This window comes from Canis lupus, chromosome 11 (assembly GCF_003254725.2).
Source record: "Canis lupus dingo isolate Sandy chromosome 11, ASM325472v2, whole genome shotgun sequence".
Taxonomy (NCBI): Eukaryota; Metazoa; Chordata; class Mammalia; order Carnivora; family Canidae; genus Canis; species Canis lupus.
The window spans coordinates 69,808,950-69,833,988 of record NC_064253.1 but is presented as its reverse complement, the minus strand read 5'-3'; the positions used below and the strand labels follow the sequence as shown (position 1 = coordinate 69,833,988).

The following is a 25,039-nucleotide window of genomic DNA, read 5'->3' as shown; positions in this document are numbered from 1 at the left end:
GACATAGGCAGAGGGAGAAGCAGGCTCCATGCAGGGAGCCCGACGTGGGATTCGATCCCGGGTCTCCAGGATCGCGCCCTGGGCCAAAGGCAGGCGCCAAACCGCTGCGCCACCCAGGGATCCCGGTTAGGTTATTTAATACACACTTAATGAGCATCTACTATGCAGCAAAACCTATTTTAGAAGCTGAGATACAGCATCAAAGAAGACAAAATGCAGGGGAAGGGAGACGGTGAAGATAAAATAATTGACATACAATATAATATAATATCAAAGAGTTACATGGCTTTGAAGTAGAATAAAGATGGGTATAGGGATGGAGGCTTGAGGATGCCACTCTACTTAAGGTGACCAGGGAATACCTCTGATGATGTGACTTCCAGTTCTTAAAGTACTGCCAGCAGAAGGGCTCTAGCTGCAGTGTTAGTGAGCTCCTGGACCACTTAGGGCTTATAGACCATGGCAAGGATGGATATGAACTACCATGAACATTGTAAAGTTCTAGTCCAGAGTGAGTGACCCTGGCCAATAACCACTTCTCCTTATTTTCCAGTCTGTAGAACAAAGCTCTGAATGCATCATGGGCAAGCATTGGGCCAGAAACTTTGTATCACATTAAATCCTTAAAACACTTCATCAAAGTAGGAGTACTTAATTCCCGTTTATACAAGAGCATGCTGAAGACAGAAAGGCCACTTCCACTCATATCCAAAGATGTTGCTTCACTTCTTGTGGCAGGCTCCTGGCTTTAATTTCATTTTGCCCTGCCTTTTTTTTTTTTTTAATTTCTGATGATTATCCACATCTGTTTGCATCCAAAATGGGAAGCTAGTGAAGGAAAGGTGGAAACACAGAGGCAAGCTAGGCCGGAGCCACCATCATGGCTTCAGAGCATAGGTGCTGTGAACACATTGTCCATATGACTCTATTCAACAGCCTTGGTGAGAGGCAGGGGATGGGTAGACTGTGGGATGCTGTAAAGCACAGAGAATGTGGAATCAGAGAAATGCTTTAATTCTGGGCTGGTGCTTCCTGCGAGGTGGCTTTCGGGACATTGGTTCCCTTTGCTGAATGTAGATCCCTATATACAAAGTAGGGTGTGGTTTGCTAGAAGAGTCCATACCAATTGAGTGGATAGAGGCTGTTAGTCCTCTTCAGAGAATGTGGAGGGACCTGACCTTTGCCTTCCCCTCACAAAACTCAGATCTCAGCCCCACAGTTTGCTGCGAGAAGTTGGGCAAGTTGCTGCATTTCTGTTAGTCTAGTTCCCTTCTTCTCTAAATGTGGGGAGATTGCACTTAGAGTTCTTGCAAGGCTGAAATGAGGTGAAATAAATGAAATACCAGGAATATAACCTAACAGGTTGTGGATGCTCAAATGAAGAAGAAAAGAAGGCAGGGGAGCAATAGAGATGTGTCCCACCCAAGGGTTACTGTAACTTTCAGACGTAATTAAGTGCTTGGTAAACACTAGTGATTATTTTTCTCCTGTTAAAGTGAAAGGAGTCATCTTCTCAGACCTCAACTATCTCGGTTGTTTCTCTCTCATGTGACCTTCCCTAACCTCTCTCTTGTCCTCCTCTCTGGCCTAACTTTGGTTGAACACCCTCCTGGGAATGCCACATACAGTTGCACCAGCTTTGCCTTGCAGGGTCCTAGCACTCCTAATCCTCTGCACCATTCCAGTTGTAGACATCATAGCCACATATTAATCATCAGTCAGTTTTCTTATTCTAATAAATTAGGATATTAGGACAATTTTCAGATACATAGAGGGAAAGTATTTAAGGAAGGGATGCTTTTCTTTTTTTTCTTTTTTTTTTTTTTTCCCGGATTTGCAGAGGCACCAGTGAGCCACTGAGCTTTAGCCTTCCAGTGTGTAAAATGGAGCCTGAAACAGATGATACCTTAGGCTCTCCTTAGATTTTAGGTTCTTGAAGATCCAGAAGTAGGCATTGCCTGACCTGTTATGATATATAATCAGCCTGTGGGACTGCAGAGGGGAACTGTCACTAGGCTGTGGCCCCTTGGAGACGTGTGGGTCCCTGGAGCCTCTGCTTTGACTCCAGTTATCTATAAAAGGGGGGATGACATCTCACCCTGCCTACCCCCTAGGGTTATTATGAGGATCGAATGCGAGAGATTGTTTTCTAAACTCCTAATGAGATGTCGAATTTGAGAGATTACTTACACACACAGACTCATATATGTGAGTATATATGTGTGTGTGTGTATATATGTGTGTGTGTAGATGCACACATACATACACATGTATTTTATGTATGTATACCATATATGTGACCACTACACATGTATACTATACTATAATTTATATATATACTTCATTTATACACACACATATATATGCTGTAAACTTGCAGGGCTAGTTATGAATTAGAAGCTTATAAACCATGTTTACTCATTCAGTGTAACCTAAGGCATGTATTAAACAGTAGGAAAAAATGACCAGCCAAATTTTCCAAGCTTAAAAACCCTTTTATAGCCTTCATTGTGGGTTGAAGAGAGAACTTGTTTCCCCTTCTCTATTTAAAGGAAAAATTTAATATAAATTGGGAAGCAAGGAAGTCATTTTAAGAGAGTGAAAAAAAAATCTTGTATGTATGTGGGAGGGGTAGAGGAGGGGATTTGGGTGAAAATGGCTGTTACCTGTACGCTCTCCCTTCTTTACCTCCCAGGTCATCCCCCCCCCGCCCCCCGGGAGAGATGGGACCACTAAAGTTGACCTGATCAAATGCTCAAGGGTCACCATCTCTTGTGGAGGCCCTTCTGGCCTCTGGGGACCTCTAGAAAGTCACCTTCCCTGTGAGATTTCAGGGGAACCCCAAGGCTCTCTTCTAGCCAGGTTGTGGAACCATAGAACCTTTGACTGGCTTGGCTTTTGGTTCAAAGCTGAGAGGGAAGGGAGCAGCATTCACCCTCTGGGCCTCAGGTCCGACCAGGTAAGACCATGGAGAATGGATTGAGAGGAAGGGACATTAGCCAGCCCTTGGGAGAGCCAAGGTGGTGCAGTGGCAATTGCCAGGCCTTGTCCTCTGTCCCTCATCATGCAGGGGCAGTTTTCAGTGTCCCCCTCTCTTACTCTCTATTTCCTTTTCTGCCTCTTTTCTCTCCTGGTTTTTTTTTTTTTTTTTTTTTTGTCTTTGTATTATTTGTCTTTTGGGATCGTACTACCCCCTCCATCCCTTCTGGTTTTTCTCAGTCTTGGTCACCCTCTTTCTCCATTTTTCTTTGCTTTCTTTGTCTCTCCTTCAGTCTCTCCATCTGTGTATGACTCTCCCCCGCCCCCCATTCTGTTCCTATCTATTGCTCTCTATTTCTACTCCAGCCTCTCTGTCTCTGAGTGTTTCCTGGCTGTGGTTCCTTCTCATTTCCTTCTCTTTCTCTGTCTCTCTTTCATTTGGAAATCTACCTCTCTCTGCCACCTCTCAGGTCCCACCTCTTCTCAGTGATTCACCTCAGCCTGAAGGAATGGTGTTGCTCGCACGACTATAAAAACTGACTCATCTTTGCTGGCCTTCTCTCTACTTTCCTGGAGTCTCCTTGCTGTAAGGCCTGGGCACAGGGATGTGATGAGGAGGGGGATGTGCTTGTGTGTGTGTGAGTGTATGTGAGAGAGAGAGAGAGTGTGTGTGTGTGTGTATGTGTGTATTGGGGGAAGTTGGCTGAGGGACTGGAACAGCCTTAGGACCGCATTCATTCTTGGTGCCTTATTGGGGTCCCCAGATGCTACCTGTGGAGAGTCTTGGTCAGATCTGGCTTTGAAGCTTGGTCCCACCCCAGGAGGGACAAAGACAAACAAGGCTCCCTTATCTATAGAAGATACCCCAGCTATCTGCTAACCGTAGCCTTTGATGTTTATATTTAGAAGAGGGAGGGAAGCTTTGGGCATTCAGCAAGTTTTAATCTCAGGACACATAGTTTATGGAGTTCTGGTTTGGGCAGAGGGAGAGGTGCTAAATTCAGGAGGATAATTCACTTTGCTGGACTGTCGAATCTTTCCTCTCCACTTCCTTCAAATGAAATGTTTTTTGGCTTGATATTGTCCATAAAGTAAGAATGACAATAAAGCTGCCATTTATTGAGTGCTTACCGTGTGCCAAGGCACTGTGCTAAGTGCTTTGCATACATCATCTAAATTAACTCTCAGTCTGATTCCATCGATTCTGTTGAGGTGGGCATTTTCACATGCGTTTTTCAGTTGAAGAAAATGAGGGTAAAAGAGATTAAGTAACTTGCTTAGAGGAGGCATTTAGCAAAGCCAGGGTTTAAAACCTAGGAGTACAGTGTTGCGCTTCCTGCTACTTTTCCCTCCCCAACAGAGATCTGATACTGATGTCTTAGTAGACGTAATTATCTAAATCAATAAGCGTGTGGAGGCCTCAGCAAAGGTTAGTGCCTCATTAGGTACCACAGGGTGTGGCTGTAAACCGTGTTAGTCACCGTTGGGCTCACAGTCTGGATGAGGAGATGAGAACACATGGTTCAGCTCCTAAAACACTGGATCACGAGTCAGGAAATGTGGGATCCAGCTCCAGGGCCTCTTTGGTAGACACGTTGCTTTCCTGAGCTTCAGTGTTCTTTCTGCCCCATCTTGTCCACATCACTGAACACTTGCAAAGTCTGAGTATAATGGCAAAAGGGGTCGGGGTATGCATTATAAACTTGAAAGGGCTTTACAAAGGGAGAGGGTTGTAAGAAGAGAGTGGCAGTCTTCATCAGAGAGACAAGAGTCAAAGGATTCATAGGCAGCCAGTGTGGATGCTGAGGTGATGCAGCAGCATGCTTGGCTGGGCAGAGACACCAGAGCTGGGCAGAGACCAAGAAGCAATACTACAAATGAGGGAAATTTCTGGGGGTGTGGGGGTTTGGCATCTAGACAAAGCCCAGACAGGCTCAGACTGAGAAATTCTGCAAAGTGATAGGTAAATATAGAAGAAAATAAAGAGGGTCTCATTGTTGGACTTAGTTGCAAGATCAGATCGGGTAAAGGCGGGATCCCTGGGTGGCTCAGTGGTTTAGCGCTGCCCTTGGCTCTGGGCGTGATCCTGGAGCCCCAGGATCGAGTCCTGCATCAGGCTCCCTGCATGGAGCCTGCTTCTCCCTCTGCCTGTGTCTCTGCCTCTCTCTCTGTGTTTCTCATGAATAAATAAATAAAATCTTAATAAAAAGATCAGGTAAAGGCTTGGCAAGTGTTTGATGCACTTGCTTTCTCTTAGGGCCATTTGCTGTGGCAGAGATATGAACAGATTTACACAGTCTTACAGGAAGACGGAGGTGCCGCTCATACCCCTTTACCCCAGAAGAGGTGTTCCTTCACACAAGACCCACTGGCCTCTTGGGATTGCCTTCCGGACACCATTCAAAAGTCAGTGTGCAGGGAAACCCTAGTCCACCCCTTCCCTAGTGGGCCTTCTTCTAGCTGGGAAGGAAGCCATGCTGGTTTATCTACTTGGTCATCTGCACACCCAGGCACTGGGCTCAGATGATGAATAAGACAGACCAGTCCCTTTCCATAAGTCCTCCTGGTTGATGAGGGTGGGAGACACTAAACAGATGTCGCAGGACAGTGGGTTAAGGACCACGGTGGTGGGAAGCCATCCTGTTACCTGACCCTTGCTGGATGCAAGGGTGACCAAGGCAAGCTTTGGAAAGGTATCTGGATACGAACGAAAGCCTAAGTTGCGTCCACATGTTGCAAAGTCGTGGCTGAGCCACTCATTGCTTATCTCTTTGTCCTCACCCCTCCTTGAGTCATCCAGTGAATCTTTAATGAATGTGTCCCCCTCACCCCACTCTTTGCTAGACACTGGGAAACCATGAACAAGATGGAACCAGATGGATCATGCTTATGAACTCGTGGAACTAACGTTTTAGTAATCACGTGAAAATAAAGAGGTACATAAATAAATGTAGTAGGTGTTTAGAAGAAAATTGAGAGTTCTACGATGAGGAGTGACTGACAGTTGGCAGCATAGATCTACTGTAGAGAGGGTGGCCACAGAGGGCTCTAAAGGGGTGTAGGACTGCAGCTGAACAGAAGGAAGAGAAGCCAGCTTTCAGAGCTAGGAGTTCTAGAAGCTCCACTCCCAACATGCTAGCCCTAAATTCCCCTGCGTTGTACTGTCCTCATCCCCCAATGCCTTTCTCCTTCCTGTGACACTGGAATCCCTCTGTGCCACTGATGGGTGTGTTTGTGTCCTTGGGGCTGAACACTGACATACCTCAGCTCCTTCCAAAGGATGGCCTCCCATCCCTCCTTCTAACTACAGAAGGACCCATCTGATGTTTTCACCCTCTTGCCTGGCACGCGTCACCAACAATCCCTTACATGCACACCACACTTTGCAGATCGTAAAGCACTTTTATATTTTTTTACAGACTTAATTTAATTCACGCCTCATGACCCTCTTGCAGAGTAGATACCGACATCCTTGTGTAAGAGACGAGGAGACTGAGGCCGGTAGAGACAGAACAGTTAGGAAGTGCGCGTTATGGTGAAAAGAACCCACAAGCTCTGGAACTGGATCAACGTAGGTTCAAGTCCTCCCTTCACTGTGCAGTAGTTGTGTGGTTGGGCAACTTGCCCTGACTCTCTGAGCCTGTTTTCTGGACGAAATGAGAATGGTAACCCTAGCTCCACCAGACTATGAGCTGTTTCATCACACCTGCGGTCAGAGAGGCCCTTCGGGCCCACCGGCAGCACACAAGCTTTCTGCCTCTTTACCCAGGGAGGGAGACGTTGAATGAAGCGCTCGACCCAGACGAAGTTGGAAGTGTTAGAGGAGCCGAGACTCTGATGAGAAGCACATTTTGTACATTCGGTTCTTTCCACTTCACCATAGTGTAACATGTGAAAAAAGGAAAGGCTGAAAAGGAAGCCCTCTGTAGATGCACGCTGTGAGGGCAGCGAACACACACCGTGGTCCTTGGAGAGTGATGGCAAGGGGGCTTTGGCTGTCCTTCCACCTTGTTCCTCCCACACAGCCCGGCCCCCAGACCAGCTCTCCTCACACATGTTAGCAATACCCGCTCCAGCCAAATGCATGAGCATCATTTGTCCTCGGGATGGCGGGGATGACGAGGGCTTGTATGGCCCTGATTAATCCAACCGTAGAAAAGGTCAGGCTCTATTAGCCAAGTGCATATTAATACTGAGGTTAAAAAAAAATACTGAGGTTAATATTATTAAATTCTGTATTAATAATCAGTTGCAGGACTCTTTGGTGGGTCCCTCACAAAAGCAAGCAATGCAGTTGTGCCTGGCTAGGTTGTGAGCACACAGGGAAAGAAAGTGTGGCTCGGTGCTCCATCCACAGTGGGTAGTCCTTTCCTTGAAACCTAGTGGGTGTTTAACAACTGTCTGTGGATGGTTTCAACAGTGTAGGGGGGGGGCAGGGGTTTACAGTTCTGCCCTAGATCTCAGTGAGGAAGGCACATCAGCTGCTCTTTTTATGAATTTCTCGAAGGCAGAGACTGGGTCTTTGTAGCAGACACCTCTGGGGTCTTGGCATGTGGCTCTTTGAGCTGCAGCTGTGGTAGGAAGCACTGTCTCCACCAAGGCTCACCTTGTACTGTCAGTGCCCTTAAAACAAGTTTCCACTTTCTGCCCCATGGGGTTGTATGAGACTAAGGGAGCTGCCCACGCCCATGTGCATGCACCACTGAAAAAGAGAAGTGTGGAGAAATTTTCACTCTCAGGGAGGCTCTTTTTTTTTGAATAAATTTATTTTTTATTGGTGTTCAATTTACCAACATACAGAATAACACCCAGTGCTCATCCCGTCAAGTGCCCCCCTCAGTGCCCGTCACCCATTCACCCCCATCCCCTGCCCTCCTCCCCTTCCCCCACCCCTAGTTCGTTTCCCAGAGTTAGGAGTCTTCATGTTCTGTCTCCCTTTCTGATATTTCCTGCACATTTCTTCTCCCTTCCCTTATACTCCCTTTCACTATGCAGGGAGGCTCTTAACCAGTGGTCATCACAAATCAGGGAATACACTCTCTAGCTTTCAGCCAAACAATTCTGAGAGACATCTTGCTCACTTCTTAGAAGGTCCCTGTAGAATAGAGTTCCCATTTCTCATCACTCACGGTGGCAAACTTAATGACGCACTTTTATATTGACGTTTCCTTTACCTTATTTGAGTCTTTCCTCTCCCCCATGCCCAATTCTTGGAATCACCTCCCAAATAAACCCTCTGTACCTTGACTCTTTTCCTAGTCTCTGCTTTTCAGGGAACACAAACTAAGACATTCTTCTTCATGTTGGGTTCCCAACCATCACCTCAGGTTACAGCACCCAGTAAATACATTCACTCCCTAGACAAATATTGATGGAGAATCAGCTGTGCATAGTCGCTGTGGTAAGTCAACAAAGTCACGTCCTCATGGGGCTCCTAGTGGGGGATACAGACAAAGTAATAATTCATTAGTATATGTGAGGAATTGATAAGTTTTATGAAAATAAATAAAATAGAAAAAGAGGATAGGGAATGATTAGATGAAACTGAGTAGCTGGAGAAGGCCTTTCTGAGGAAGTGATATTTAAGCAGCCATCTGGGCAAGGTGTGGGGAAGAGCTTTCCAGACATGGAAGGCACAGGTGCAAAGGCCCTGTGGCTAGAGCATGCACAGCCCATTAGAGGAGGAGGAAGAATGCCAGCATCACTGGAATGAGTGAGTGAGGAAGACAATGTAAGCAATGAGGCCAGAAGTCAGGGATAGAGAAAGCAGGAATTGGAAATTCTCAGTGATTTTTGTTGAATAATAGAATCTCTGTATCCCTTGCCCTAGGGATATGGGAAGGCTCAGGTTTTGGAGTCTGAAAGCTATGGATTTGAAGCTCAGACCTGTTATTTAGAATGGAGTGTGACCTTAGACAATCTGCTTGAGACCTGTGAGCATTTTTTTTTCATTTACAAAATGGCAATCATAAAATCTACTTCACAGGATTTATATCTGGTAGGACTCCTAGTTGCAAGTACAGAAAACAAATGGAAAGTACTTTGGCAGAAAAGGGAAAATACTGACTCACGTATTTGAAATATCCAAGGGTATATCTAGCTTCAGACCCAACTGATCCAAGGCTTCAAGTGATGTCATCATCAGGACTTGGACTCTGTCCCAGGAGTTAGTATGATTGATCAGGCCTGAGTCACTTGTTCCTCTCTCATCGGCCTTTGACGTGGAATATCAGGTCGCTGACCACATGCCCATCTCTGGAGGACAGGCTAGGCCTTACCTCCAGCAAAATCACATAGATTAAAGTTGGCAGAGAGCTGGTTCCCCAGTAGAAACCTGGGGTGCTCTTCATAGAAGGAGGCATGGATTTAGTGCAGGTCCAACCAACAGGTGTCCACTAGAGAACAGGCATGGGGATGAGCTGGAAATCCCCGTGCACAACTTTTGTCACATAAGCGTTCTCAGTAGATGTTCACCTGACCACCATTGCTTTTTTGAGAGTCATTTTTTTGGGGGGGAGCAGTCCCTTTTCTCTTATACTGTTGGAGTCCGATGCACTCCTTAAAGGGGTCACTCAGGAGGCAGCCTGAGGGTTTTAATATACGGTATTGGGGAGATGGGGGCGGATTCAGGCTTCAGCCACTGGAGTTCAGTTTTGTGGACTGCCACATATTATCTGCATGGCCAGCCTGACGCTGGGTCCTGACGACACAGAGGTGTCCAGAACACAACCTGCTAGGAGAGCATCTCACAGTCTGTTGGCACATGTGCAGTGGGGAAAGTATAGGAAGCTATAAGGTAAGTCGCTTGGCCTACCTTCAGCCTATTTCCTCACTTAAAAAAGCACAAGTTAACCTAAATCTTTACATTTTATTGAACATTAGTCAAGATGGGGTTGTTTTGATTGCTTAATCCAGACAATGTAAGTAAAACTGTGATGCTATATGATGAGAGCGAAGTTAACACTTCCTTTTTCACTCTCCTTCTCTCTTTGTCTGCCCTCCATCCTTCTTCCCTCCCTTATTTTTAAACATTACTTTCTTTTGGAAAAAAAAAAAGTAAGTTTAGAGAGTTAGGTATTATATAATGTATCTAAAAGCAACTGAGTTTCACCACTAAAAATTTTGTCATGAGACAAACCGAGGAGACCCGACGGAAGTATGGTAACAGGGAGAAGAGAGCACTCACATTGGTAAACCATCCATGTAGCTGGAATCCTGCATAAATTATTGATTCCTTACCCGATTCTCTGGTGCTACAGAAGCAGTCTCTAAAAGTTGAAGTAAGTTCCTGATGATGGGGCCTGGCTTCAAAACCAGGTCTCATCTGCCCCCCCAAACCCACTGCCTTTCCTCTATCTCATATGGGCCACTATGATAAAGGTAAGAGTCAGACCCTGGCTCTTCAGATTTAAAATACCACGTTTGGCAGAAACAAACCAACTGCAGCTGATAAGTGTGAGCCTCTCAAAAAAAAAAAAAAAAAAAAAAAAAAAGCATCTTGTCTGTGACCGTGAATTTCTACATTTGCCCAAGCAAAGGCCAGGTGGGAGAGCCAGAGTCCTGCTTCTCCTGGGCACCACAGCAGGGAGCATCCGCAGGTTAGAGCAAGGCCAGGCCCAGAGTGGCCTCCAGATCCCCTTGGCGTTTCCTGAAAAGAGCACGGAGGCCTGAGCCGGGGACCTTTCTCCCCACCTGGGCTAAATAACTCACGACTCCCGCCCCTTACGTTTGGGAATTCTTTGCTGGTTTTCTCCCAGCCTGTTTTCAATTTGCTCTTGTGGCCAGCTTTGACTGTGACCTCAACTCAATCAGAAGCAAGAGGGTGAGGGGGGAGAGAAAGAGAGAGAGAGAGAGAGAGAGAGATGGAGAAATCAAGGAGGCAGAGGATTTGAGGGAGTGAGAAAAGGAGAAGGGATTGAGGCTGGGGGTGGGGCCTTTACAAAAATTACTCTGTGCTTTGTTGGGTTGGTTCTGAGGCTTCAGCAGAATCGTGATTGACCTTTTCTGTGGATTGTAATGAGAGCGGGGCTTGAGTCTGAGTGGATAAAGAAATGTGTGGGGGTCTGGCCCAAGCCCACTCGGGTTACAGCCCCAGAAGAGCCGTAATGGGGAACAGGCACATTCCTGTACAGCGACTCCCAACTCCCTATCTGTTTTCAAGGAAAGAAAAACAGAGAAAGAATGTTAGAATCTTGGACAGGCATGGGTGAGGCGGTGGCGGCAGCAGCCTGGGCCTGGGAGGGCCCTGCCACACGGCCACACCATGCCAGGGAGGAGAGGACAGGGGTCGTGCAGGCAGAGAGTCCTACAGGAAGGCACGTGGAGCTCAGAAGCCAAAGGGATAGGTTTGATCCTGGACGCTGCCCCAGAGTGGCTGCGACGCCTTAAGTGGGGGTGCAACATTCCTGAACCTCGTATTTCTATCGGGGAATGTGGCAGGGTTTTAGGATTCAAACATTTTTAGCAGTAAAACTTACAAGCAAACATTTAAAAAAAAAAAAAAAAAAAAACAGTGTTTTCCCCGATTTAAATAAGACCTAGACCATCAGTATATACAATAGATCAAACTGGTGTTGATCTGGTTTGAAGTTAGCGTGGAGATGGAGGAGAAAGACTTGAGCCCCGACCACGTCTGCCATTCCTCGTCAACCCTGGAGTTCTGCACATTCTAATTGGCAAACCCCTGCTAGAGTAGATTACAACAGTGGAAACCTGTTGAATCGTGTCTTTCCTGGGTTTTTTATCTTTCTCAGGGAGTCCACGTTTAGGAAGATGGCAGGGTGGAACTGTGTGCCTAGCACAGCACCTGGCCCAAAATAAATAGAGTTCACATTCATGTTGAATATAGTTGGTCAGAAGTTGGAGAACAAGTCTTCAGTTCTCAGCGATTTTATCTCCTAGGCTGGCTGATAAGAATTATCACATAGGTTGTAAGAGTCAAGAGATGAAACTTTTGTTCCAAGTTGACTTCCTACTTTGTGTGTGGCCATGGATGTGCCACTTTCCTTCACTAGGCTTCAGTTCCCAACTGTAAAAGGATAGGATACAAGGTTAGGTAAAAATAAAAATAAAAATAAAAATAAAAATAATAAAAATAAAAATAAAAATAAAAAAATAAAAATAAAAATAAAAATGAAAGTGAAAATAAAAATATAAAAATAATAATAATTTATTTTTTAAAATAGTTCCTAAGAGTCCTTATATTTCTTCTCTGTTATGATGACAATAATAACAAAAACAATGAGAGTTAACATATTTTTGAGCCCTTACTGTATCATGTGCCAGACATTGTGCTAATTGATTTGTAAGCAATATATGCAATTCTATATGATATTCACAATGCTATGTTAGATACTATTATGATATCCATTTTACAGATGAGGAAATAGATGTAGAGAGTCAAGAAACCTGTCAAAGGCAAGCTGTAAGTGGGAGTAAACCAGGATTTAATCCGAGGCAGCATAGTAAATTCAGACCCCAGCACCTTAACCACTGTCCTATAGTATTGTTCATTCAGTTGTCCCACTGCCAGACTTCGGGTACAGTGGAACCCCAATGCATGTATTGGATGGCCCTGATTTTCTTTTTTTTTTTTTTTCTGATTTTCATTTGTGCATAAAAAAGCCTTTCTTAGTACCCCCTCCACTGAGTGAGCAAGGACAGTGAAGGATTGCCTCATTCACCTGTCTCCACCTAGGTTACATTTAAACCTTCTGGAATAGAGTGCCAAGAACAGCAATCTCACAGTTTACTTTATGGGCCTGTTCTTGTATTTGGGAACTCTTCCTGTTGTCAGATTACAAGCCATAGAAGGTCAGGGACCATTTCTTTTGTTGTTTCATTCCGCAAGCCCGTAGATCTAAGAGTGGCATGAACTCAGTTGCAAACCGAACAGTGGCAAATTCTCACTGAATTGAGAAAGCTCACTTTCTAACACTGTTGTTTTTCACCTTTCTCTAGGAGGCAGCATACTATAAAAGAAAAGGTATGGCTTTGGAGTTAGGAGGGTATGGGTTCCAACCTCAGCTCTGTCCCTCCCTAAATTTATGAGCTTGACCTCAGCTTTACAACGAAGATACTAACATTTAACTCACTGAATTAATGATTGAATATTGTGACAAACAAACAAACAAACAAAAAAGAAAATTTGGTACTAAATGTCAATTTCCTTCCTTTTAACTCTTCTCATTTGAAGGTCATTATGTGTTTATAGTTCCAAACAGAATGGGCCCTATGAATCTTTATAATGCCCTCGATAAGACTAGTTATATATGACATGCTATCCAGTTTCTTCACTTGAACTGAGCCTATAAACCTTTAGAACTGTGTGCCTATCTTACTGACCTATCAGACATGTTATGAGGCTTTGATCCAGGGTCCAAATTATTCTGAAATGGATTGAAATCTCTGGAAAGCTATGCCCATTTGTAAGTGAATGTCAACCATATTTTGGCTTGAAGATAGTTCATACAGGCCACAGGAATACTGAGTTCCCTCATGAGGGGCCAACTCTTTCAATGGCTATCTAGAAACAAATTGAAAAGCAGACAGACATGGGTCCAAGCTCAAAGAAAACAACTGTAAGCTGCCAGACTTGAAATCCTAAGAAACCAAGAGAAACAAAGCCCTTACTCCCTCCTGTGAGTAATTTCATGCCCCCCCCCACCCCGCCCCTTTCTTCCTTTTTCACCCTGTACATTGTTCTGCTTTGGTACCTGTTGGCAGAGAGGCATTGTTAGTTTATGTTTTTACTATGGAAGAAGCTCACATAAGAGGCCTGTGGAAGAAATAGGGGAGGCCCAAATCTTCAGTGAATAAAGCTTTCATTTACCTTTTCATTTTCCAGCAAAACTGCTGGTTCTAGACAAAGAATTTCTTCTTAGCCTTGGCCTTTCTTTCTAGACTCCAAACTCAGTAAGAGTTACTGACCCCATATTACAGAAAGGAGAACCGAGACTTTGAAAGGTGAGGAGACTTGCAGTAAATGGTGGAAACAGAATTCAGTCCCAAGTCTGTGTGACAATAGCAGGTAAACTTGCATGTTGCTGACGTCAGCCTGATTCAGACACTTGCTCTGGCACCTATGTATCATGTCTATGAACCGTAGTTGTCTTTGTAAAGAGTGGAAAACAAAGAACGCTACACATCAGATCTGCTATATTGGGCCATAGGGACAAATACTTTATAGAACTGTTGTTTACCTGAAATCCCAGGGCCGTCCAGACAGTTCAGGTGAAGAGGTGCTACATCATTTATTTAGAGTGAAGAATGAAACTTTTCTTTGAAAGACCAAGAGGGGGTGATCTGTATGTCCTGTCCTCCCAGTTCCCTGCCTCCCTTGGGTCACAGACTTCTCAGACAATTGGCCAATATTACTCTTCCATGATAGTTCCATTATATTGGATTATCCTTAACATTGAGTAGAGAGGATTTAGTTGAATGGACATCTTCCTCTTGCTTGTTACTAAGAATAAGTGAGTAGAGAGTATGAGCCATTCCATGTCACACAAGAAAGAGAAAGAATGAACAGAAGGGAGGCCTCATATTATTCCATACTCTGTGGTATAAAATAACTCACATGTTTGCTTTGCTCCTAAATCACCCAATTTTAGAATTGGAAGGGAACTTAGAGGCCATTTAGTCTGGCTCATTTATTTTATCTATTTTTAAGTAATTTTTTATTGATTTTTTTCCTTGTTACGAAAGTAATACATGTTCATTGTAGATAATTTTTTTAAAAAAAGCAGGTAATGGATATTTTTTCTCTCTTATTTTTGCTTATCTCACTTTACAGACAAAGCCACTATTATGCATTTGCTATAATTTCTTCCTTCTCTTTCTAAATAGATATACATGTACAATTTCCACTAAAAATTAGATTATTCTATAACAGTGTAGCCTGTTTTTTAACTTAGTATCTTTTCATATTATTTCATATTCTTCCACAATATTGTTTTTAATAGCTGTAAAATATTCCATTGTATCATTGAACTATAATTGATATTGCTGTTTCTATATCATTGAACGTTTAGTTGTTTCTAAATTCTTCTTGGTTTATTTTTATTTTTTTAAGATTTTATTTATTTATTCATGAGAGACACACAGAGAGAGGCAGAGACACAGGCAGATCAGATAGAGAAGCAGGCTCCTCATGGGGAGCCTGACGTGGGACTCGATCCTGGGACCCCGGGGTCATGACCTGAGCTGAAGGCAGATGTTCAACCACTGAGCCACCCAGGCGCCCCTAAATCCTTCTTGGTTTAGATAGTACTGTGATGTTTGTCCACATAGCTTAATCTTTGTGCACATCTGTGTTTCCATTTTATTTTTTTAAAAGCTCTAATAGTGATTTTACCACTTTGACTCTACAGAGGAGAAAACTAAGGCACAGAAATGGGAATTCAGTTGTCCAAAGCTATCCAACAAATTCTTATCAGACCTAAGAGTAGATCCCAAGATCTTAAATGTTCAGTTATTCTTTTTAGTCAGGGCTACTTCTGGTAAACTTCAACTGCTTCCTGAAATCCAGTGGCTTCAATCGACTTTAGAAATCATGGCGTTCAAGGCACTTGTTCTTCCACTGTCCCTTCGGGTCTCACGGCTTCATCATTCATCAGTCATAGAACTCTTTCCCCCTTAGTTGGACCAGGTTTCTGTCCATCTCAACATAACACTTCATGAATCTAGTAGCACCACATGAAGAGTGACCATGTGATTGGAAACCTGTCTTACATCCCTGGTCCAATTTCTTTGTTATACCGGGAAGGAGATTGCAATCCCAAGAAGGAAGGGCCTTGCTCAGGTAATTAAGAGGAAAGTTATTGCAGTAACAAGACCAGAAAAGTTACTCTGGACAGAAAGCACTATCCCCCTGTTGCTTTTCATGCATTTCTGGTACACAATAATTTATGTCATTTGAGCCTTGCTGTAGTTTCATATAGGTAGGTATTAGTATGCCCACTTTTGAGAAAATTCCAGCATAAATTTAAACAGAGTCATTAGGGCTAGACGCTAATCTGTGTCATTTCATGTGCTGTGCTTGTTTTGTCCACTAATCCTCCTGATGATGATATCCAGACATTTTATGGGTCTGGACAGCAGTAAGACTGTCTGCTCACCAAGGCCTGAGCTGGGGAGCTCATCTTTCTTTGTCTCCCCCCAGGAGAGTTCCTGAGTTTTGCGGATGACTTACTCTCGGGCCTGGGCACATCATGTGTAGCAGCTGGTCGGAGCCATGGAGAGGTCCCTGAAGTCAGTATCTACTCTGTCATCTTCAAGTGTCTGGAGCCCGACGGTCTCTACAAGTAAGATTTTTTATTTTAAGATTATTTATTTATTTATTCATGAAAGACACACAGAGGCAGAGACACAGGCAGAGGGAGAAGCAGGCTCCCTGTTAGGAGCCTGATGAGGAACTCTATCCTGAGACTCAGGGACCATGCATCGAGCGAAGGCAGATTCTCAACTGCTGAGCCACCCAGGTATCCCTCTACAAGTAAGATATGCTGGGTGCATGGGGAGTGTGAAATAGGACAGTTTTAAGTCTGAGAGGCAAGGCACAAGTAATCTGTCCAGGCCAACCAAATGTCTTGTAGGCCAGTCTATATGTGCACCTTGAGATTCTGAGATTTAGAAGTGTCCATTGGAGAAGTGTGGCCACAGTAAGCCATAGAATCATACAGGGTTAGTGCTAAAGGGCCCAGGGAGACCAGGGAACTCAAACTATTTCTTCTACTAATGAAGAATCTGTGACCCAGAGAGGAAATGTGGCAAGTTACCAAGAAGGGCTGGGACAGGAGTACCTGTCTGGTGTTCCTTTCTCAATTCCATGAGATCTTTTCTGAAAAAGATTATATTAGCATATCTGAAATACATATATATTTGTATACATATATATTTGTTAGTTTGTTTTACTAGATTCAGCTGCTCCCCTTAGAAATACTGCCATTATCACCCCTTCACAGAGTGCATGGAGTCATTGCATTCAAATTTCTAAAGATGCAAAAGGATGTAGTTCTGAGGTGCATCTGTTAATCTCAGAGGGAAAAGGGGCTCATCTTTCTTTTGTTCCCCTCTCAGTGAGTATTGTCACATTGGGATGCATCCATCATAAGCTATAACATAGGATTCTAGAGACAACCTGTCTTCGTGTACCCTAATTATAAAAACTATAAGCCCCTTCCCTTAGCAACCAATTTCACCAATTATTGAAATCGTTTATGTTTTTTTATCTACTCAGTGATCCACCCATGTACCCATTTTCCCAAAATCATTAATCCCTCCCTCCTTCTATCCCTTTCTCTCCCCTTTCCTTTTCTCTACCATCCATCCATCCATTTATTCATCTGTTCATCCACTCTTACTCCATAATTCATTCACTTACTTATTCATCATTTTTTTCATTCATTTATATTTTTACTTACTCATTTGTAACTCACTTACTTACTCAGCAGACGGTTCCTGAGGGGTCCCTACAACTTGGTACAAAGCTAAAAATTGCGGGTATGAATCTGATGAGACAAAGGTTCTCTTCTCAAATGACTTCTAACTTAATGGTGATACAAAAGGCCACAGACTGTGGATTCAGATCTGGCTTTGACATTTTTAGTTATGTCGCCTTAGATAAATTGCTTTTCCTCGATAAGCCTCAGTAAAAAAGTAATAATAAAACCTAGGCCATAGAGTCGCATGAGAATTAAAGAAGAAACACCTCCACAGTCCAAATCTCCTTCACCTCCAAACCACATCCCATCCCTACTTCCTCTGGAAGATATAACTTTTCTAAAGACCATGGCACTCCTTTGATTACACAACATATTTGGGCTCATTGATAACACCCAAGAGATTCATGCACCAAACTCAGGAATATCACTGTATTCTAGAAATTGGGCCTCTGACCCTGGCTTTGCCACTGACTGTCTCATAGATGTTGGAGCCCGAGTTTTATTTTGTCAGAATAGCAAAATCGATTGGGAACAATGAGAGCTCTGGGAATGGAATCTCTAAAATACGGTAGGCTATCAGATCTCTTCTGGTGGGACATCTCGGCAAACTCTCCAGAGGCAGTAGTGTTTGCCTCAGGCCTTAAGTGATGACTTGGGATCCGGATATTGAGAGCATGACTCCATAGCTACTTAATCAATAAGTGCTGACAGTAACCTCTTAGGCTCTAGGATTGCTCCAAAATACAAGTATGTGCCTGGATTAAGAGGTATAAGGCCTTTTCCAACTCTAAAAACTGTGATTATATGAAGAAAGTTAACATTTTTGAAAGATTTCATGATGGCTGACTTTTGGTTCCTCTGTCCCTCATTATGGGCATATACTGAAGGCAGACAGGTCTGGGTTCAAATCTCTATAACCTGCACTTATGAGTTACATGACACTGAGTGAGCTTTTCAACCTTCCAAGCTTCCCTTTTCTCCTCTTTGAAGATGTGGGTAATAACGGTGTCTGACTCCCTGGGACCTGAAGAGGATTTGATGAGATGGTTTGTGAACAAAAGCTCTCCAGTTGGTGATGAGCTCCCAGGAAGAATCTTAAGAAGAGTTAGCTATGACCACTGTTACCTCTGTTGTCCTTGTTATGCTAATAATTAATTTTAACTCTCTTCTCCTCCTTTTGCCAACTTACTGGGATAGTATCTAGCAGAGAGGGACAGAGCCCTGGCAGGTGGTTCCTATTCATTGAGATACAAGTAGTAACCCTGTCTCTGGGTGACATTGTGGAATCCTACGGGCCCATTATGTAGAGAGCAATGCAATGTTTTAGGGAACCCCCAAAGCAGTTAACACCCAGAGCTGACAAATCAGTTGACATTCTTGAAAAGTGATGGTAGTTTTCCCCTCACCTCTTCTTTTCCTTTTGCTCAACACCCCCTACCCCTTTCCCACCTCTTGAAGTAGGACCATCCTTTCTTCTTCTATCCTGGAAATGTGTTTGTCATGAGCTTGTCATCCCTATCTCTGAACACTCCTGTATTTTATTTTTTAAAATTGATTGTATTAATGGCTCTGGAATCTGGGCTGCTCTGACAAGGAGCCCAGGATGTGGTTTGGACCCTTCTCTCATCCTGCTGGTGGCTCTCCTATAAAGTCTAACCAACTGAGTCTTGAGTTTTAAAATAGTTGCATTGTCAGTTCTTGGGGTTTCTCATTTTCTGCTTGCTTGTTCCTTACCAGGATTAGTTTTCTTACTCTTGGGTCAAAAAGGCTGTGTGTGGCAGTAGGAGGAACACAGGCTTTGGGGACAGGCTGAGCTGAGTGAAAATCCTGATACTGCCCTTTTGTTACTCATAACCTGCCCTGGGGAAAGCCATTTCTCACTGCTCTATGCAACAGTGTCTTCTTCAGAAAACAGGGAGCTGGTAATTGTCTTGATCCTATGGGGTTAAAGAGAAGAGCATTAAGTGAGAAACTCCACAGACAGGGTTTACAGAATGCCTTGCATATAGTCACTGCTTTGTTCTCCTTGACTCTGTTGCTGATTATCTGCATCTTTAATAAGGACAATCCTGGAGGAGCCATTCCCCATGGGGCAGGTTGGGGTGCTGCTAGCCCTGGGAAAAAATGACCATCCAGCATCCTTTGGGAATGAAATAGGATGGAAAGAGAGCCTGGGTCCAAAGAGCATGGGTTTTAATTAAGCCCAGGGCATCAAGTCCCCCACTGATACTGCCAGAGGTATGATAGGATTCAGGTGGCACAGGCGTAGAGGACGCGGCTCTCAGGCAGGTGGTCTGAGTTCACATCTCGCTGCTACCACTTCTATGTCTGGGACCTTGGGCTAAATCTTCATGTCGCCTCCTTGTTTTGCAGTTTCAGAACCTTCAACATGAAAGTGTGTTCGATCCACCCCAGCTTGGGAGTTCAAGAAATGCACACTTTGGCCACAGGATTCTTCTCGTTCTCTCTCTCCTTCTCCTCCTGGGCTCCTGCCCTCCCTACTTTCCTACCTCTCTCACTTTTGTTTTATCCCACTGTGCCTCCTTGCATCTCTGTCCATCTCTCCTCCCTTCCACTCCCTCTCTCTGTGCTAGTGTATTCTGCATAGCTCACTGTCTTTGTCCCTCTGCCACTCGCCCCATCGTTCCTTCTCTGCCTTTCTCTTTGTTATTCTCTTAACTTCTGTTTGTCTCTGTATCTCAGTTTCTCTGTCCTATTTCTTACTGGAGTCTGGGTTCCTCTCTGTCTGTCTGCCTCTCTTTCTGAATCTCCACCCCACCTAGGAAAGCAAATTGCTTTTGCGGCCCCTTCATCCGTGTAATTTTACACAGCACCGCAGGGTTGAGACCAATTGGAGGAGTGAAAGTCAAGGCTGATTTTCTGTCCTAAGCTCACCCCGGTGTAGCAAAACAGAAACATCAGCATTTGGGCCCTGTTTAAATTGAATTTCCTTGTTTGTTCCATTTGTTTTGCTTTTGAATGAAAACAAACAAAGAGCAGCAGAGCAGAGGGTCCCCGGAAGGTCTGACAGTGTGGCCAGCTCCTGCACCCTTGGGTTATTGGAGCTGGTGAGTGACCCCTGGGCAGGAATCTCCACTCAGGGTTGATGGGTCAGGCCGGGCTAGGCATCCGTGGGCCCTGCCCTTGCCTGGCTAAAGGCCTAGACACCCTTCTTGTCGCCGTTCCCCAATTTCCTATTACCCAAGGTAATTAGCCTCTGTCTTGTCTTGGCGGCCTTGCCTTTCTCTAATCATGGATGACTGCCAAAGGGTCCTGAGCAAACATGCAGCAGCAGCCAGGCCCAATTCCTGGGGCGGGGGGAAGCTCATTCCCACACATTCGGAGGCTTGCCCCAGGCCCGTCCTTCACCTCCCTGGCCTCAGCTCTGTGAAAAGAATGCCAAGGGAGCCTGGGTACTGCAACCATGTGCCAACATCCATGGTGGGACCAGAGGCTCAGGGAAGGGGAGGAGTTCCTTCTCAGCAGGGATGGGTGGAGTTGGAGCAAAGGAGTAAAAGGAAAACCAGGGCCCTAGAGCAGAGAAGGCGTTGTGAAAAAAGAGCCCGAGGTCAGGAGTCAGACAGCAATTCCCACACTTGCTCCCAGTGAGACCTGGGGCCAGCTCGTCTCCCCTCCCCTGACCCTGATATTCTCATCTGTGAGATGGAAAGGTTAAACTCTGTGCTCTATGACCTGCACACAGAGGTGGGGATAGACACTACCCCAAAGTCCTGATTCTCGGTGCTCTCAGTACTTCCTGGATAATAACAGTAGTCGGGGTGGTGGTAGTAGACTGAGCATCTACCACGCGCCAGGAACCACTCCAGGGATGTTACGTGGCCTGTCTCATTTCATCCTCACTGTAACCCTGTGGGTCTGATATCATTGGCGCCACCATCATTGTCACCTCCTGTTCCATCAGTGGGAAAACTGGGGCTTAAAGGGGTAAACATTTTGCCCAAAATGATATGACAAGAAGAAATAGAGCTGAGATCCATAGCCAGGCTGACTCTATTACTCACCCCCCACCACTACCACATGCGGTCCCCTCCTTGCCCTTCACACGTGTGGAGTTGTCAGAGCATGAGTGCAAGAGGGTCTCCAAACTACAAGCATCCCTGTTGGCAATGGTAGGAACACTGGGGCCCAGAAGACCCAGACTGCAGCCCCCAGGTCCCCGGGTAGGGCATTTCATGCTCATCCTCCTCATCTGTGAAATGGAGCTGATTAATCTGATCCATAAAATGAGATGACTAGTTATACCTCCTCATGTCAGAAGGATTGACGTGAGTAGTAGAGGAGGAAGTACTTTGATTTTTTTTTTTTAATATATATAAGGTTATGGGCTCTTGAAGGGTTTTCTTGATCACTCCGTTTGTCAAAGATCAACAATGGGGAGGGTAGTAGACATTTTGAATCCATATGCCGCTTCCCACCCCCACCTCATGTACGTATTTAAAAATATGCCTTCGAACTCAGACAGAAGGAGGCCTTTACGTTGTCTCCAGCACCTACTGACAGTGTGGCCTTGCGCAGATTTCTTAAGCTTTCTGAGTTTCAGCTTTTCATCTGTAAAATGGAATGGCAAGAAGACCTTTCTCGTAGGGTTGTGAGGATTCTGTGAACTGAAACGTACAAAGGGCACAGGACGACGTCTAGCTCACTGTCGGTACTTAATAAGCAGCAGGAGGAGGAGTACCACCGTCCTTACCATCTGTGGCCGCAATCCTCACCGAAGCAGTCGGGCCTGGGGTTGCCACATTGGCACCAGTGTTCACAGCTTTCCAGTTGAAGAGCATGTTTAACCTTTATCTCCGACATCGGCCCTTTACTCATCGTCCCCAGACACACGTGCTAGAATGTAGCAGTTTCTTCCTTCCTCAAGGTCTCTGCATCTACCTCTTCTCTTTTCCCAGGGTGGACTTGTCCTGGCTCTTCCCAGGAGTAATGCCGTGAGGGTTCCCTTTCTCCTTCATGTTTGTAATTGCATGTCATCACGTTGTCTCCTTAGAAAGGCCTTCCTTGACCCCATTATCTGCAGTGGATCCCGCCTGCCATACATATGATGCAGAAAGCCATGGTGCTTCCTAAAGCTGTAATGATTTAGTATCTGCTTGTTTGTTTGTTTGTTTGTTTGTTTGTTTTTTGTCTCTTTTCTCACCCGACTGTCAGCTGCCTAGAGTAGGGTCTGTGTCTGCCGGTCTGTCCTGGTGTCTAGAATAGTGACTGATGCCAGTAAAGAATCTCATACCTAGCTGTTGAATGATTTGAATCAATTTCCAAATCAGTGCAGAAATCTGGAGACATTGACTTTTCCCCTTCCCTCATTCACAACCGCCAACCCCCTTTCTTACCGATACGCACTATGTGCCCGGCTGTTGTCCAGTACCCATCTCTGTATCTCTATATCTACCATGAGATTTGTCTGCCTGCCTACCTACCTACATACCTATCATAAACTTTATCTAATTTAATCCTCTAAACAACTAAGGCCACTACTATTATTCTTGTCAAATAGATTCGGCTACAAAGGCACAGAGAGTTCAGATAACTTGACCAAAGCCTCAAAGCTAATAAGAGGAGAAGCCAAGCTTTGAATTCAGCTGATTTATTTCCACAGCCTGAACTCCGTATTTCTATGTGGCCAGACCATGATACTAGCCATGTAGAAATGGTGGGGGTCAAGGATTAGAATCTGTTCAGAAGGATCTTTTGTGGAAGCCCAGATGAGTTGGAAACAATATGGAAAACAGATTTTTCAGTCCTGATACCAAAAGCTTCATGGCTGCTACCACCGAAGCCCAAACTTCCTCCTTCCTCCTGCCTCTGCAGTCCTGGCCCTGCTACATCCACACGTGAGTTCTGAATCTGTACAAGGACCTTTGCTTCCCTTAGTGATATAGTCCCAGTGCCATTTTTGAGATACTCAGGATCCTCAGCTCCTATCTTGCTGTGTTGTTTCCCAGTGTCTGCAGACTGCCATGTGTTTCTGCAAACAAATCCAGGCTCCTGGCCCAAAGATGCTGTTCCAAAAGCCCAGGGGGATTGGAGCCTTGGATGGAGGGAGCATTGCTGGGCACCCATCACCCCAGGACACCACCCCTGCTTGGGCACAGCCCAGGCAGCACATTGCAGAAGCAGCCAAGGCCACCGCCATGGATACTATAATTATATATTAGATGAAATCCCAAAGTTTCCCTTTATTTACATTCCTACCCTACCCTCTTCATTTCCTCTCTTTGTGCCAAGAATCAGCACAGACTTTACTGGAAACAGCATGAAAGTCATCAGGAGCCCTCTAAGGCTGGCTTCCAAAGTGCTTGCCCAGATGATGGGAGACGAGAGACCCGAGGGTCATCTTGCTTCTGGCTCTAAGCAGCTGTGAGGCCATGGGCAAGGATTTTCCCCATTGGAGGACTCTGGATCTCCATGCACAGAAGAGAGATTGAATGAGGCCAACAGGAAGGACCACTTCATGAATTTGGAGGCGAGGAGATGGACTCAAGCCCCTGGTGACTAGAGAGTTTGAGTATGGGTGGAAGAGCTTCATTCAGCTTTAAGCACCCCCCCCCATACTTCTGTCTTTCAGTCTCCATAACCCCATCTGGTTAGGGGACCTCCTGAGCCAAGTCCCTGATGTGACTAGGCCCCATTTCTGAGGAGACTTTCAGCATATAGAAGAAAGGAGGTGGGCACAGAAGAAGCCTTCCAGGCTGACCAGGGCTCTGGGCCACAGCCTCTGGACCAGTATGAGCTGAGACTGAGGCCCGGGGTTGATCCAGACACACCGGGGCAAGAAGCCAGGACAGGCCTGACAATTCTTGTCCTGCTCTTTACTAGCTGTTTCTTCCCAGTGTCAAACTTTTGCAGTTCTTTTTTTCTTCTCTTCAGCCCTCCTTCCCTCCCTCCCTCCTGCCACTTCCTCTATCCCTCTTTCTCCACCTTTTCTCCTTCCTCCCCTCCATCTGTCCATCCCCTTCCCTTATTCTCTCCCTACATCATCTCCTATTTTTCAATATCAATTCTCTCCTTTCCCCTCTGTGCACCTCTTTATTGTTTGATTCTTGTCTTTCCCCCTGCCTTCTTCCCCTCTCACTTTCTTGTTCTTACTCTTTTGTGGTCACGGATGCTGCCTCTCTCTTGATGTCAGTCTGACTTCCCATCCATCTATCTTTTTTTTTTTTAATCTTTATGTCCTCTTATACTTGACCTCTCTGCATGCCATCTCTGCTTGTCTCTTTCTCATTTACTTACTACTTCTCAATCTCTGTCTCACTCTCAAGATCTCTATTCTTTCATCCTTCCATGCATTCCCCACCCACACCACTCCCTTCCTACCCCAGCCTAAATATAAGGGTCTGAGCTGGGACTATAATAGGATTCTGGAGCAAACAGCCAAGATGTGGCCAAGTGTCCCAGAGCTTAGCAGGGGCCAGGGGCTTCTGATGCCTCCGAAACAGAATGGAACGTGAATGCTCCCTGGCTATGGTGCTCTGTCCTGTTGATGGGGAAGTGGGGTTGGGGGGTAGTGACAGAGGCAGCCTAGCGATGTAAGACTCAATTCCCTCTAGCGTCAGGTCATGCTGACCTCTCCAAAGTGCACAGTTGGGGCCCCA

The 25,039-nt window shown here is 45.0% G+C and overlaps 1 protein-coding gene across 7 annotated transcripts in view; it reads left to right on the top strand.

The window, feature by feature from the left end:
* ASTN2 (astrotactin 2) overlaps positions 1 to 25,039 on the top strand; it is an 853,772-nt gene that overhangs the window by 785,552 nt on the left and 43,181 nt on the right. For all 7 annotated transcript variants that reach the window (XM_025432065.3, XM_025432067.3, XM_025432064.3 and 4 more), the window contains one exon: positions 16,142 to 16,283. In XM_025432065.3, the coding sequence (XP_025287850.1) occupies positions 16,142 to 16,283 (142 nt within the window). The remainder of the gene's footprint in view (positions 1 to 16,141; positions 16,284 to 25,039) is intronic.